At 41.5% G+C, this 15,435-nt stretch overlaps 1 protein-coding gene across 5 annotated transcripts in view; it reads right to left on the reverse strand.

The window, feature by feature from the left end:
• LOC125761194 (sodium/potassium/calcium exchanger Nckx30C) overlaps nt 1-15,435 on the reverse strand; it is a 71,298-nt gene that overhangs the window by 17,393 nt on the left and 38,470 nt on the right. For all 5 annotated transcript variants that reach the window (XM_049422108.1, XM_049422107.1, XM_049422104.1 and 2 more), the window contains exon 4: nt 848-1,055. In XM_049422108.1, coding sequence (XP_049278065.1) covers nt 848-1,055 — 208 coding nt within the window. The remainder of the gene's footprint in view (nt 1-847; nt 1,056-15,435) is intronic.

Below are 15,435 nucleotides of genomic sequence, written 5' to 3' on the forward strand. Positions count from 1 at the left end.
TGTAATGAAAATGATTCGTAAACGTAATGTCACTTGCTGATGGAGTTAATTCACAAACTAAAAGAAGGAGTAAGTGAAGGAAAGCCGGTGAAAGGTTGTATGGAAGGTCATATAAAACACAAAAAAGGTTTACATAAAAGCGTTACAGATTTGCAAAAAACAGACAAAAACAAAAACAAAACGGCACATAGAATGGAGCGTATGAGCTGGTTAATTCATTAACTCCAGCTCATAAACAGATGCGATAGAAGGTAGTATCGTGCACTTAAACATATTTCTGTACGTGTGAATGTGTTTATATATTTTTGTTTTTTACGCAACCGTGATGAAAAGCGTACTTAAAGCATTGAAAAGAAAAAGAACAACACATAATACATAAAGCGTTTGTAATTAATTTCCAGCAAGGACTTATCAAAAGAAAACAAACCCAAAATAAAAACAATGTAACACTTGTTAACACAATAATACGCTGCTTCTCGTCATTTTATTTTTTTGTAACGCCAATGTGTAACGTGACACAGCCAAAAATATAAACCTAATCAAACATATGCACAATTCTAATGTATGAGGTGTGCGTGTATGTTTGCGTGTCCGCATGTTTCACTTCTTTGTACAGTGTTTGGATCGTTTATGATCCGTTGTTTTGTTTTTTTTTTTTAATTTCTTTTCCGTGTTTTCATTTACATTTGTATGATGACCTTTGCTGATTGTGGGAAAACGGGAGAAAGGTTAGTGATTGTTTGTTTCGTAATAGTTTTGCATTATTTGGTTTATGTGTTTGTGGTGGAATGATGAGCGTGATGAGAAAGCGAACGTGTAATACGTGCAGGAGCGCACAGCCACTTACCATCGTGCAGCGGATCGATCGTGTGGATCATCAGCTGAAGCAGCCCGTGTCGGAATTTGGCCCCGGTTGCGGTAGGATTCTGGTGGATCGGTACGCTGCCACTGCTCGAACCCGGTGGTCCCGATCGGCTTTCCGAGGCCGCCCGGGACGTAACCGAACCGCCCGGCTGCGTGGCCATCGATGTTTCCGACGAGTTGGCGGCATTGCCCTGCGTCACGCAGGAATGGAACGAGAAAAGAAACACCATTAGCAAAAAAACGGTACTCCGGATATTGGGGAAAACTATCGCAACTATTCACCGAAAAGTGTGGGCCAATCGGTTTATGAAATGGTTGATGAAAAGGATGACGGTTAGTTCATTTGTTTTAATGTGATTAGTGTAAATTTGGAATTTTAACTTAACAATCAAAGAGCTTAATTGTATATAAATGCAGTAAAGCGTTAAAGCGGTTGAACAAACACATTACGGGATGTAATGAGGAACAAAGTGAATCGTTAATGTAAAACACAACACAACGTAACGAATAACTATCGACAAAACGAAACACGATCGAACGAGATCTAGAACGGTAAAGTGATTAATATAGTGCATTCCAAACGTATCAATAGTGCTTCATTTGTACAAGATCCTTTCGTTAAAAGTTAGAGGTTGTTCTGATGGGAAAATATTTCGAAAAGGTGTACAAAGTTTAGAAAAGATTTGTATAGTTTTATGCTGTGTTGTCTCGCAAATGAAATCGATTTTTAAATAATATCTTTAGCTAATTGCATACTTTTAGGCGCCATGACCCACTATACACAATCAAGAAGTGTAATGTAAGATACTTCGTTCGAATTTATTTAACAGTTTATCAATGTTAAAAAATCGATTTCCTTTGTTGATTCATTATCCAACGAGACCTTTTTTGCTCTCCAAAAATAAAAAAATAAAACATACGTAGTTAAAATAACAGCTTCAAACCATATTAACGAACATTTGCTTCTTATCGCTCCTTAATGTACGCTGATGCTATCTCGCATGACTTCCCTCCAGTGAATGGGGACTCAAAAAGCACCCTTAACAACGACACTTTCACAACACGACATTTTTGTTTGCTTTTCCCCACGCCTGTACGGCCAATATTGACAAATCATTTCGCTTCCATTTGCTACCCATGCCAATCGGTCAATCAGATCGAGCTCTGAGTCTCTGCTCGTCAATAGCGTCGGTATGCAGGGTTCGGTTCGGGTTCGTCGTTTATTATTTTGCTGTATGTTTTTGTGACAATCTTCCAGCAGGGGCCGGGTGTCGTGTTGAATGGCACGTTAACATTAGTGCCATCGTAATCCGGACAGTATGTAAGCGCTGCTGGAATCGTGTACGGTGCAGCTTATTTGTTCATAATCATTTGCTGCTCGGGATCGTTTTACACGTTATAAAGCTTTGTCGGAAAAGGAGGTTTTTTATGCTGCTGCCTGTTTTTCTAACAATCTTCCCACTTTGACACCAAGCAGATGCAGTTCGATTTTAATGAAAAAAATATATATACACCAAAGGAAGTTAATTTATCATAAATATTTATGTGTAAGCTTTAAGCTATCGATTGCACGAAATTTGAATCACTCATTCCAGTGTAGAAAACGATAATTTATATCGATCATTATTTTTCAAGCACCTCAATACGCGTTCAAGATCGTTGGTCAATCATTTACCAGCAGCTAACGACTCTTCTTAACACAATTTTACAGCTTTTGCGACACGGACAGCCGTCGGTAATTGGATGCGGAATATTGATGGTTCGCCGTCACGCTGTCAGATTGTCTTATTAATTAACGCGGATAAAATTCGCGCACTGGATTTTATTTCGCAGTTTTTTTTGTTGTTGTATGAAAACTAAAGTTTTCACGACTGCTTCAAGCGTACTGTACCGTGCGCATGGTTTGGAAAATTCAAAATCATCCAATCCGAAATATCTCTGTGCGTTTTGTAAACGTAACGCGTGAATCAAGCTCAAGCAAATACACGCCAGAACTGGAATCATCGTACCGTGTGGTACGGGTCTCGTTAAAACTTTTTCCCTAGGGAAACGAAATGATTCTAAAAAAAGGAAAAAAACGATGAAAATAAACAATAAATCAACGGTGTTCCAACCGGTGCTTAGCAGTGGATGAATGTGTGTTGCACAAATGGACGCGCGTATTGTTATTTGCCGGACTAATTAAGCCACCTGCTCCGCACGTTTCAAAACCGGCACACAGGGCTGTTCTGATGGTTTCATTTTGTGGACCAAAAACTCACACCCCTTTCAATAGCGATGGTCATCCGCTTTGGTGAAGCTGGTTTTCTGTGCAGCGGGTGTTCGAAGTGCGCGTTTTAGTTTTTCTCAGCTCGCTGAAGTTTTCATCCGCTTCATCATTCCATGGTTGTGGTTTTGGGGTGGCTAAAATAATTGATACAACATCTCAAAACATCGTGCTTGCGTCTAAGACTTGTTCGTAATCCATTCTACGTCCCTGCAGACCAGCCTTCACGCACTGTCACAGCTGTACAATGAAGGTGTCTTCGACAGCGAAGAAATGGATTTTTCCTCCCATCCGGCTCCTTGCAAGGATTTTCAATGTACCCTTACCAAAAATGGAGGAGGACGTGAAACAGCCCTCACTCCGCTAGTGGTAGCATTCGAGTCTGTTTTGTAGTGACAAACTTTCCGGCTTCATCGCATGCTAGGACTTGGGTTTTTGGACAAATTAAATGGGCCAGCATTAAAAGTTTGACATAAAATTATGGAGATTTATTATGCGGCCCGCTTTCTCACACACTTCTCATTGTTCCGCTGGGACCGGCATGACGGTTGGTTTCCTTTGTAAGAACGCTACCTTAGATGTTGTGCGGATGGCAGATAAGAAATGACTATTCCGTACCAGGCTCATCGTTGCTTGGTGTAGTTTGTGAAACTTGCTTTACTGAACGCTTCTTCACAATCTTCTCCATACGCACACATGCTTGATTATTTCAATCAGAGGAAAGTGCCGCGTGCTTGCCGAAAACACTAACCAACCTAATCGAACCGTACCGTAAACCGTGTATCTTGTCACAGGGGAGAACTTAAGTGGTTCGCCGTAGACGGCTTAGAACGATGGGAAATTGCTTGTCCTTCCGGTAAAACCGTCGATCGCCACCGGGCACCATTTCACGCAACACAACCCGCCCGGGGTGACATAATTTCGCAATCACGAATTAAAGCCCTCCGGTGCTTGGGAAAGGAAAATAAATCGCTTCTGTACGTGGACCGCTGTGAGAACAATCAGGCAGAAAGAACGAGACGGAATGGGGAAGAAGAAAAAAAACTCAGACACGAGCGTATATAAATTAGACTACATCACTTTGGGCACGCGTGTAAATTGGCCTGGACAAACGCAAAACAAAAAGATGAATCACATGAACAGCTACATTATGTCACGTTTTAAGAGTATCGTTTTGGGGCGCCTGTATGTTGACCGTGGTACAACTCAACAATGATGATCTTTAAATCATTCTGTTTCGCTGGCCGCTTGAAGATTGCGTGCCAAAAAGCATATCTGACGGTGTTGTGGTGTTGGAGGAACAATTTAAAACACATGACAAGATTAAAGATTAAAAAAATGAAACATTCGCTGTTATTACTTTTAACATTGCAATTGCTTTTGTGGAGGCTTAATTGGGCAGGCACGCAACTTGGGATTAGCTTGAGTATATTTGAGGGAAAGAGAACGATTATTCTGTGTGCTGTTCAAGGTTAGATGCATTACTGTAACATCTGTGGATTTAGGGGAATTAAATTTTAACACAAATATCTTTCTTGGAAAGGTGTTTTTATATTTTATTTACTTACTTCTCTGACGCTACTACATACATGGAGTTGTACCTAGGGCATAAATTGTATATACATCTGCGATCCACATCAAATTTGAACTCACCAAAAAAGGACTTTGCGGTGCTGGGTTGTCCAGGTGTCAATCGAATGACATGATCAACGCACCATAGTCTGGCGATTTTAGCTCGCCGCACGATAATACATTCATCATTCAACTTATACAGCTTATTGTAGCGACTTAGAGGTTTACGTATCCCTTTGATTAGAATCTGGAGTCTTATCTCAGAAAAGGATCTAAGGACTGGGTCCTTATAACCAGTATATAATCTCAGCTTTGACTGACGTGCGGTCCAAACTGCATGTGATCTGTTTAGGTAAACATTTGTTAAATTAAGTCGACGTCATCTCCATGTTTTCCATCACCTGGTCGATCTTCTGGCGAGCATCCTAAGTTACAAGGGAGAGCCGTAAACCAATGATAGCTCTGTCATCAGAGTATACCGGAATTTGGGTTTACTTATAGAATACCATTCCTGCAGCCTCACTAACGCAAATGTGAAGAGTAGACAGGCTAGTTCAACTCTCCCCAACAAACTCTTGGTGGTAGTGATCAGGTCACGGGACTTGACGTGACGTGACATACGACGTAGGTCATTGTCATTTTATCTACCACCTTGGAGTGCCTACTACGAATTCTTTCTACGAATTGCATACTTTAAGGCGTTACGGAGGTGCGTTACGAATTCGTCCTAATTTAATTCACACTCACTCATCTGTTGTGTATCTTTAAAATGAATTTCGCTGCATCTCATTTGTTGCTTGAGAGGTTTAAATTTCAACACGTACCGTCCGTGCATTGGCCAGCTTCCAAATGGATCGCTGTTTGGCCGTGCCAAGTGTCTCGTAAACCATCTGGCAAAGCCTACGTGCGGCACCCAATGTGGCCGCTGTGTGTATGTGATGAAGATGAGTGGCTCATAAAACGGCTGATGATGATCGGCGATTCGATTATGATGTTGGCAGGTGTAGCACGGGACCGTACGGGACCGTATCGAACTGCCCCTTCAGGGTTGTGCATACCTGATGGTCTGAACCCATCCACACCCGCACAATACGAACAAGCGTAGCATCGAAATCAAAGCCACTGCCAGCAGAAGAGCATTCCCTTTTATTTGCCTTACCATTTCCCATTTGTGAGTGCCAGGGTACATCAAAAACCTATTTTTGCCCCCAACGCCGACCCATCGTATCGAAGCTTCGATAACCGTAATGTCCCTGGAGGATGGAACGGTTCCCTGTACTGATGGTGGCAGCGGGGAAAAAGGGGCACGAAACCTAAAAAAAAAACGGACAAAACACAGTGAAGACTGTGGGCTCGTGCTGTTATGCGCAGGCGCACACCATCCCGCGTTGAAGCTTTTCAATGCCGTGGGAAATTAATCGAGCTTTTCGATCTGGTGGGAATATTCGGTAAACATGGAGGTTTTGTGTATCTTTTCTTTTTCCCCCCACACCCCTTCCCCCCTTTCTTCGATACGCTGCACGCTTCGTTCAGGGCCAAAGGGAAAAGAGAAGAATCAAATGGGAAAGGATGTCTTTCTTTCTTAGTTTTTTTTGCTGTTAGGTTTCTTTCTATACGGTAAGAGCGAGAGACAAGCACTTTGTCTTTTAAGTGGTTATGTTTCGTCTGTTCTCATTGCCATCTTTCCTCGTTACAACACCCACCTACCAAACGGTTTACGGTTACGTTCTGTCAAGGTGAATCGAAGGAGCTGGGTTTTTGGTAGGGGAATGAAAAAGAAGCAAAAAAAAAACAAAATATAAAAACCCAGCAGAAAACAACTTGTGCTTTTGTGGGTGAACACGTCCTTACGACGAAAGGGAGCGCAGCTCGAAAACATATGCTTCGAGCAGGCACATTTCCAATCGAAAGCAGCACATACCGGGCAGGTATACGAGCTGATATTGAAATGATACGTGAATCGAAATTCAAAAAGGCAAAGCAAATCATCATCCAAAAAGCTTAACGTGACCGGGCCGACGGGATTATTATTATCAATCCGTGACGGATTGCTTTGTGCAGTGAGTCAAATTGTGATTAAATCTTTCTTGTTTTGGAGATTTTTTTCCCCTATGTAATCATTCCAGAATTCAGTAATAATGTTGAACTTAAAAAAAATCTAAATAACACTTACTTTAAGAATAAATTTTCCCAACGCCAAGACTACGGACAATAGCTTGAAAGATACATTTCGTACCGTAAGGTCATGGTGTGGTATATAACCTTATTGCAGCCGTATCGGTTGCTTCCGATAAATTAGCATCTTTAATTAGCCTTCGGAGAAATGGTAGAACAAAACCCCGCGGGCTTGAACCTTCCACCCACAGGGGGGAGGGGGGAGGTCACGGGTCAGTACGTCGCACGTGCGCTATCTCCCGCATCAGCTCGTACATACACGTGGAAAGGAAATCGAACCACGGCGTTTTGGGATCCAGTACTGGATGCACTAACTATCCAGTCCAGTTCCGGGAGATGTGTGATTGCAGTAGTTTGTGTACCGCATCGGAAAGTAGTACCGAATGGAAAATCAATTATTAATCCCGATTGCACTAGCTTCACCAATGCACTGGCCCCAAAAACCATTACCTGGACTGGGTTTTGTACGATCGGGCATGCACTTCGACGTATGAAATCGAACTGAATTTACGCTCCCATTCGTTAATTTGAAATCGAATTAATAAACACGTGATTCACGGTGATTTGGTGGCGAGTGTGGGGGGTGGGTGAGCGGGATTTGGTTCACATGCGGACAAGGAAATCAAACGAAACAGTTCAGGGCCGAAAGTGAATAAATTAAGCACATGTGTTTGTAGCGCTACCCACACATCGCTCTCGCTGTCTCTCTGTCTGCTCTTCATGCACTGTGATGCACATATGTTTCGCATTTCATTAGTAAGTAATTGTACACCCCGGGTCCGATATACAACCCGACGCTCTGGAGGTCCGAATAAATTATGCAAATTTATTTATGAAATTTCTATTTCGAACTCCCTTTATCTCCGGTCAGGTGAGGCAGGCCGGTTTTTAGCGATCCTTCCGTACACACAGCACACAACACACGGACCCATTATCTCACGTTTTCCTGCAGCAACACACACACACTCTCTCGCTATTCCTTTCCACTTTCCCACATAACAAAGCGAACAGGTCAGATAACGGACCCATTAAGGGACACCCATAGGGTTTAACGGATTTTGCGGCGTAAAACGGTAGGGACAAATTGAATTTAATCGTGGCTTAAAGATTTCATCACTGATTTCATATTTCACGCAATGCCATCAACGCGTTGTTTTCGGGCGTGAGAAAAATGTGGAGATTGTTTTTTTTGCAGCGGATGGTGAGGAAAACAACCATTTCTGTGATTGTGAAAAATCAGCAACAAAACCTCACACAAAACCCAAACCAAACGGGTGTGATTATCTGGACGCGTGTCTGCTTCACACGCGTGCGAGCTACGATTTTTGGCCAAAGTGGAAAATAATATCCGTTTCAAGGGACATCACAAACGTTGCGTTTCATTCCGTGTTTTTTGTTCGTTTTTTCCGGACGTAGTGAAATCATGGAATCAAAACCATTTCATAACGCCCCTCTCGAAGTGAGGTGAAACGTTCCGTTTAATCGTACGATCATTAATCTTATGCAATTTCAGCACCAATAGTAGTGACATAAAACCCGTTGTACCCCGGGGTGCACTTTATGTGGAACGGTAATCGTTTATGGGGACATTAAAAATTATGTTTAACTACGATTGGAGCGTTTGTAAAATTTCTCATTTCGATAGCAAAAGTGCGATGTATAGTTATCGTAGCTCGTTTATTTTTTCTAATGAAAAACATTTCGTCTCGCTAGAACGAGATACCATTCAATCGTGCAGTACTGGACCGTGTGTTACATTGATTGCTTAGAAATATTTTTCACTAACACGTGGAAAAGCTTCGTAACGTACAGCTTCTGCTACGTGCAGCAGCAGCAGCACACGCTAACCTTGAACAAACGAACGAACGGAAGAGTGTGAATAAATTTCCTCTTTTCCGCTTATCGCAATCGACATAAATCAAACGGGAAGCAACTTCCATTTCATCGTGGTTCGTGCAGGAGGCACGTGAACGATCGCACAACCCATCACCCGCCTACCCCCTAAAAGGGTTAAGTTATGCGTTGTAGCCACGTAGTCGAAAAATATTCCGTTTCGGGGTTTTACGGAAACATACGGTTTCTTTTCGCACACACACACCCGCCGGTTCTCACTCAGGATGGGCAGCGAAAAGCGTTAAGTATGGTAGCAATTATCATGGAAATTTATTTTGCTTCGTCGATTCTATTTCACAAAACCCAGCCTCGTGCGAATGCTTTACCTACCCGGATAAGCTGTGGATTGTTCACTGGCAATACACTCTTCTTACCCGTTACTGACGGATACCGATAACAACACCCGACATCGCAAACAGTACTGTCGAATGGAAATCAATAAATTATGCCCATCCTCCAAAAGTGGTACGGTTGGATGAGATTGTAATTCATGAATTCAATTTATCATCCACGAAAACATTACTTCACCCCACGTTCCCAGGCGCGGGGTCAACATAAAACCCGCTTGTTGGGTTAGGGGGAGGTTATGCAAACGGGGTGGCATATTAGGAAGTTGGATAATGCAACGGATCACCCCTCCGCCCGCACGGGGTCACGGGAAAAAGGTTTGAGGTTATTAATGATTGTCAATAACTGAACTTAGGGAATGATGGTTTTAAAACCGTTTGCTACCGTTGTGAAAGTAAGGCGTGGGTGTGTGTGCGTGTGGAGAAGAAGGTGTTTTGTGCTGTCATTGATAATTATTACCGCGAGCTCTTTATCATCGCCAATCTAAGGATCTTAGGATCTAAAGTATGGCTGAATGTTCTAATGGGATAGTTTTTTTTCTTCTTTTTGCTATCCTATTCCCAGACAACAATATCATTCGCCTTTCGCTTTTATTCGGAAAGCTTTCCTTTAAGCTTGCATGTGGCTTTCGTACCGTAAGGTGGTTGTAGTCTGAAAATCTTGATTGATTGTTTTCATATCCGTCAGAATCCTTTCTTGTTTGCTTGCGAGGGGAAAAACGACTTGGATATGAAATAAAACACATTCTTGATTGTCATTCCCTTATTATGAGCGTAATAAGGACGGGCTCTTTTGTTAAACGCCGGTCCAATAATGTTCGTGTGGTGAAAGCCACTTCAAATCTAGAGAATAAAGATATGAGAAAATCTAGATAAAAGTCAAAACGTATGGTTAAAGAACTATGTTAAAGAAAAGTGTAATATTGATATATTTGCATAGCTAGAACATAAAACAAAACGGCTAAGTTCTAGAATATTGCTACGATAAGAACGATCAGTAACTTTGAAAGTGAACCCATCGATTGTACAAGAAACTAAACAGGACGTATAAAAACCTAACACACATTCCAAACTGGCTAACGATGTAAACGCACGGTCAGCAGTTAAACGAACACCACTAGTACTGGCCAAGGAACGTAACACATCCACAAAGTCACAATGTAATGTAACAAACAAACGGACAAAATGTTCAAACGTCAAATGGCAACAGCTAATCGGCTATTGGAGAATGCGTTTACCCCTAAACGAACAGTAATCAATTAAAGTAAATGTAACAACGGAATCAATCTATCGACACATGAGAAACGAGAGAAAATTGACATTTAATGAAAAAAAAAATCGGTAAAAGATGAAAACTCACTGTTTTATTGTGGTCGGTTTATTTCAAAATTAGCAGATAGTTAAGCGAACGAAAAATTTTTTAAAGTAAAAAGGCAAAATAAATCAATTTTCTTGGCAGCTTTATACTTCATAAATAATTGTCGTTCCGTTTGTTTTGTATTCAGAAACTAATTGTATCTAAAATAGTATATAAAATGGAAATATTTTAATTTTATTTCTAATTATGTTGAATTTAAAAAAAACACTATTTAGGAGCTATTTTAATTCAACACGTTTTTCTGCATTCAATTTTGCACTTCGATCAAACGTTTCGTACGATTAAAGGCATGATTTACCGACTGCTCGTACAAACCACCATGCGCCTCCATCAGCTACCAGGCGTCTCCATCAGCGATGTGACCCGCACTTAAATAACCATTTAATTCTTCAACCTTATCTCGATTCAAATATCAACCTCGACGTGTTGTGCCTTTACCGTGCCTGTCAGAAGTTTTGCCTTCGATTCGAGCTCTTTAAATAAATCCCCCGAGCAACCCGAGGCGAACCTCCATCACCTGATTCGCCGACCGAAAACAAATCCGAGCGTGGAATAATTGTCTCTATCTCTCTTTCTCGGTGTGCCCGGAGTCGATAAAATGGTAAGTTTTACGGCAGTTTTCATTCCCGGCGAGCGAACATTCCCGATTGTTGTGCCACCGGTTAATCGCTGCTGAATTTTATCTGGCTCGCATCTATAATTGACAATTTTAGCAAAAGTTCCCCCCCTCCCATTCCCCATATTACCCTTTGTTCACAAAGGACGGGCACGTGTTTGTAGGAAAGATTTGAACACACAGCCGCACGGGTACAAAAACTTAAAATAGCCGCTATTTAAGATACAAACGTGAGGACGTTCTGTGTGTTTTCGAGCCAAATCCTGAGCAAACAACGTTTAATAACACATTTAAAAAAGACGGGAACCCATCTGTAGGAAAGGTACATGGTTTAAAATATGCAGAAATTAAGCTGCTCAATTTGGGAAGTTTTGGGAACTGCAAAACCCAAAACTTGGATAGCCACCTGAAACTCGTGACAGTTGGTTCTATTTCGAAATAGCCTGAAGGTAAGTAAAGTTTTTTAAGCTTTCCTACCACTAACATATAACTTTCTTTTGCTTTTTTTTTTTGCTACATATTGATAAAACGACATCGAATGTGAATTGCATTGTCAGCTTGGGTGAACTCGAGTTAGTACAAGCGCGAAAAACATTCACCTCCAACTATAATAAATGGGCAGCCAACAACGAGCTTTGGGTTCGTTATTTATCCCTTGCAATGGCTGTTTTGTGACGTCTTCGCACTCGATTGCAAACCCCCGAAAAAGGTTGTTTATTTGATCAACGAAGAAGTGCACGGAGCTGCTGCAAGCCCGCTGGCACTTCGGACTGTTTATGTTTCTTATCATAACGTAATTCGTTGTTTGTGTTGCTTAGTGCAGTTGTACGACAGTTCAACACCCATATGTATGCAAAAACAAGAGCGGGCACGCCATCATACCGAAAGCTTCCAGCTTGAAAGATGGCGTGTACGGGTGAACCATACTTACAGCGCGCACACACACAGCCAGGCAAAACATTTGCAAGTACGGCAGTATTGCAAACCGGTGCTATAAATAAAAGCATCAACCATTTGGTTGAAACATAGAACGGTAGCATAACGCGTACCTCCGTACGATAATGTAATTGCACAGGGTGGTAACATTTTGCTAGCAGTTCGTGTCGCTGTCAAAGCTTTCTGACAGTTTTGCACATTCTGAGTTGACGTGTGTTTTGCTGCGAGGGGGAAAAATGGGGAAAATAAAGGTGAACATTGTTTTTCTCTTTTGCCATGAAACCATGAAGGTTACTACTGTTCAAAGTGAGAAAGTACAATGGGATTTGCACGTTGAGAATTTTTCGAAAATTGTTAGATGTATAAGCTTAATTGCGAAAGCACAGTAACAAAGTACATTTATGTGTTTGTAGACAACAATCTCTGAGGGTAGTTGAAATAATGGGTTTTAACATTGATCCAATCTGCTTCTTTGTGCTGTGAAAGTTTTCCATTCCACCAGATGGAAATGGATAAAAATAACATAAACAATACTCCCATAATGTCAACGACCTCCTGTGACTGGTTCGCTGATTCGCTCATTTGATTTATCTTACAAACCATCCACCATTACCTACCCCCCTTTCTCCCCCCAACGATATTGTTAGGACGGAAGTAACGACTTCGTCGGAAACGAGCACAAAACAAAACTCACCCTTCTTGCAGCCTGACGTCATGGCTGGCACACTACCAGCATCTTGGTACGGCATTCGGAAAATAGCATTTTTCCGCTGAATCATTAATATCAAGACCGGCTCGGGGTGCCGGGCAACTAATTCAATGCTATCAATTTACACATTAAACAAAGCGTACTATAAAAGAGAACTTCACCGGCTCACTTCCGCATCACTTTCCTCCCAGGCCAACGCAGACATTTAGCAGGGCGTTTGCCGATCCGGCCATTTTCTTCATTTACACTTCAATCAAAACTAATGGGTGAACCATCGAATTAAATGTGGTACTTGTGATTTCTGTTTTCTCAATTAAAATGCCTTTCTGTTCAACGATCGGTGAACGGTGAACGGCTACAGAAGGAAGCATCGCAAAAGGTTGTGTACTTTTAGAGGTCCTTTTTTGGGTAGCCCCCCGTTCGGCGGGAGGGCATTTGATGAAGCATGAACCATCAACCGATTGAGATGGTGTAATTTATCGGCGTACGTCATAAAAATGGATGCAGAAACCAGCAAACATGGGACTTGGAGATAATTTTTACGATTTGAAATAATGGTAAATTTACTTTACGTTTAATTATTATTAAGAACATTATGTAACTAGAACTGATTTTACTGATAAAATATTTCTTCTATTTTGGTGAAGTTTCAGCATGTGAAGCGTTTAGCAAATACTAATTACATCGCAATACTAAGTAACAAGCGCAACAAGGATCGTCTTTCCGCCATCACCATTCGATGAAATTTGTTGCGGGAAGAATTTTTGCTGAACGATCCAAAATTAGTCAAACTAGCAGTTCTACCACCATTTGCTCACATCGGAAGGATATCATTTGAGAAACAATATCCCGACGAAAAGGCAGTAATTTGCCACATAAAAACATTTATTTTTATTTCGCTGGTTAAACGTTGATGGATAGAAAGGAAGTTAAATTTCCTGTCAAAAAGAAGGAAACTTGTGTTGAGAATTTTCTTGATGGATTGTTTTCTTTTAAAGAAGAAATTTTTTAAAGAAGAAGTTATTTTTTCCAAGTACCTTGTCCACCTTTTCCAACTCTCTGGATTCCCTCAAAGGGTAAAACAATAATAATCAAATGTCGATCAACGAATAGATTTCTTTAGTTTCCAGTTTTAAACTTTGCCCGAGTATAGACGATCAACTTAATCACATTTGCAACAGCAGTTTTTCAAACATTTCTCCCATTGCGATTTATCTGAATAGTCAAGGTCATTAAAAGGGCACTCAGTGTTCCCATAGCTGTCGTTATCTATTTATATATATATGTCTGGTAAATATCCAAACCCCATAAAAAACAGACGATCGTATTTTTCCCACTGCACAATAAGCCACATAAAAAGCAATCCATCCATTGTTCAGTTGAATTCTATCATCGGGCTGAGAAAAAAAATAACTCCCAACAAATCTAACCTAACCTATAACCACAAACGTCGCTCGGAAGCTAAACCGGAGCTAACTGTCAGAAATAACTAGCTATCAGTGGCCCAAGCAAACTATCATCCGGCCAGCATGTTGGGGAATTTGGGACATCCAATTCCCGGCGCCAAAGGGGTTCCATTTTTTGCGGGCTGCTGTTAGAAGAGTTTGACTGCAGGGCCAATCACCATCAGTCCACTCGAAGCACCGTCGGCTACTGACAGTGTGACACTTTCACCGCAGCACAAAAATGTAAGCACCCAAAACACACAAAAACCAACATTCAAGCCTTTTGATGGATCGGTTTTACTGACGGGTTTTCCGTTCCGACTGCCGAATGGTGCGACTCTTGTCCCACTCTGTTCCATTCTCAGAAGCGACCATTTCAATTGACATCGTCCAAGACCATCAATCACTTTCGGTTGGCATACCGGGCGGAATGGCACAAAGCTGGAGCAGGGTGCTGAGGACCGAAGTTTTAGTGCATCGACGATGTACCGTGTGCCGTGTGGTTATCGCTACTGACTGCAATCCTAAAAGCATCTCCAACCCTGTTTGTGGAGTTGATTGACTAGCAGTAGCAGCAGCAGCAGTGGCAGCAATAGCAGTTCGAACGTTCGGACAGAGAGATTCAATGTTGAGCAAAGAGAGAGAGAGAGAAAAAGACTCAACCATGACACTTTGATTTGATCGACGAGCAATCGGTCGTCAGAAATTGACGCTAAAGTGAAAAATTGTTTACTGAACTGGGAATGGTATCCGGTTTAACCCACTCCTACCGTTTGGTTGGGAATCATTTTCCAAAGAAAGAGTTCCAGTAAGCTAGTTATCAATTGTGTCAAATCTTTCTATCGAAAGCTTACTCACGCAACTTTTACACACTGAACAGGCTGTGTCTAGCTCTGCAAAAGTCTGTGGTGAACAAATGAAGACAACGGCCACAATGACTTCATATCAATCCAAAGCTTCGATCATCAAATCGAGTGCAAAAAATTGTTCCAAAGGTCAGCAGAAAGAAACATTGATCGAAGAGTTGGACAGTTTTGTTAACAAAAACGAACGAACAGAAACTAAAAAAAACCAGTAGAAGTTCCTTTTGTGCCCGGGAAACAGTATGCATTTGACGGAAATGCTTCGATTTATCATTCCACCAGCGGTGACATCTGCTTTCGATGGGCGTGCAAATTTTATGCTAACGACTAATGTCAGCCACCGTTTGTTCGTTTGTTTTTTTTCTGTTGTT

The sequence above is a fragment of the Anopheles funestus genome, chromosome 2RL, assembly GCF_943734845.2.
Source record: "Anopheles funestus chromosome 2RL, idAnoFuneDA-416_04, whole genome shotgun sequence".
NCBI classification, from domain to species: Eukaryota; Metazoa; Arthropoda; class Insecta; order Diptera; family Culicidae; genus Anopheles; species Anopheles funestus.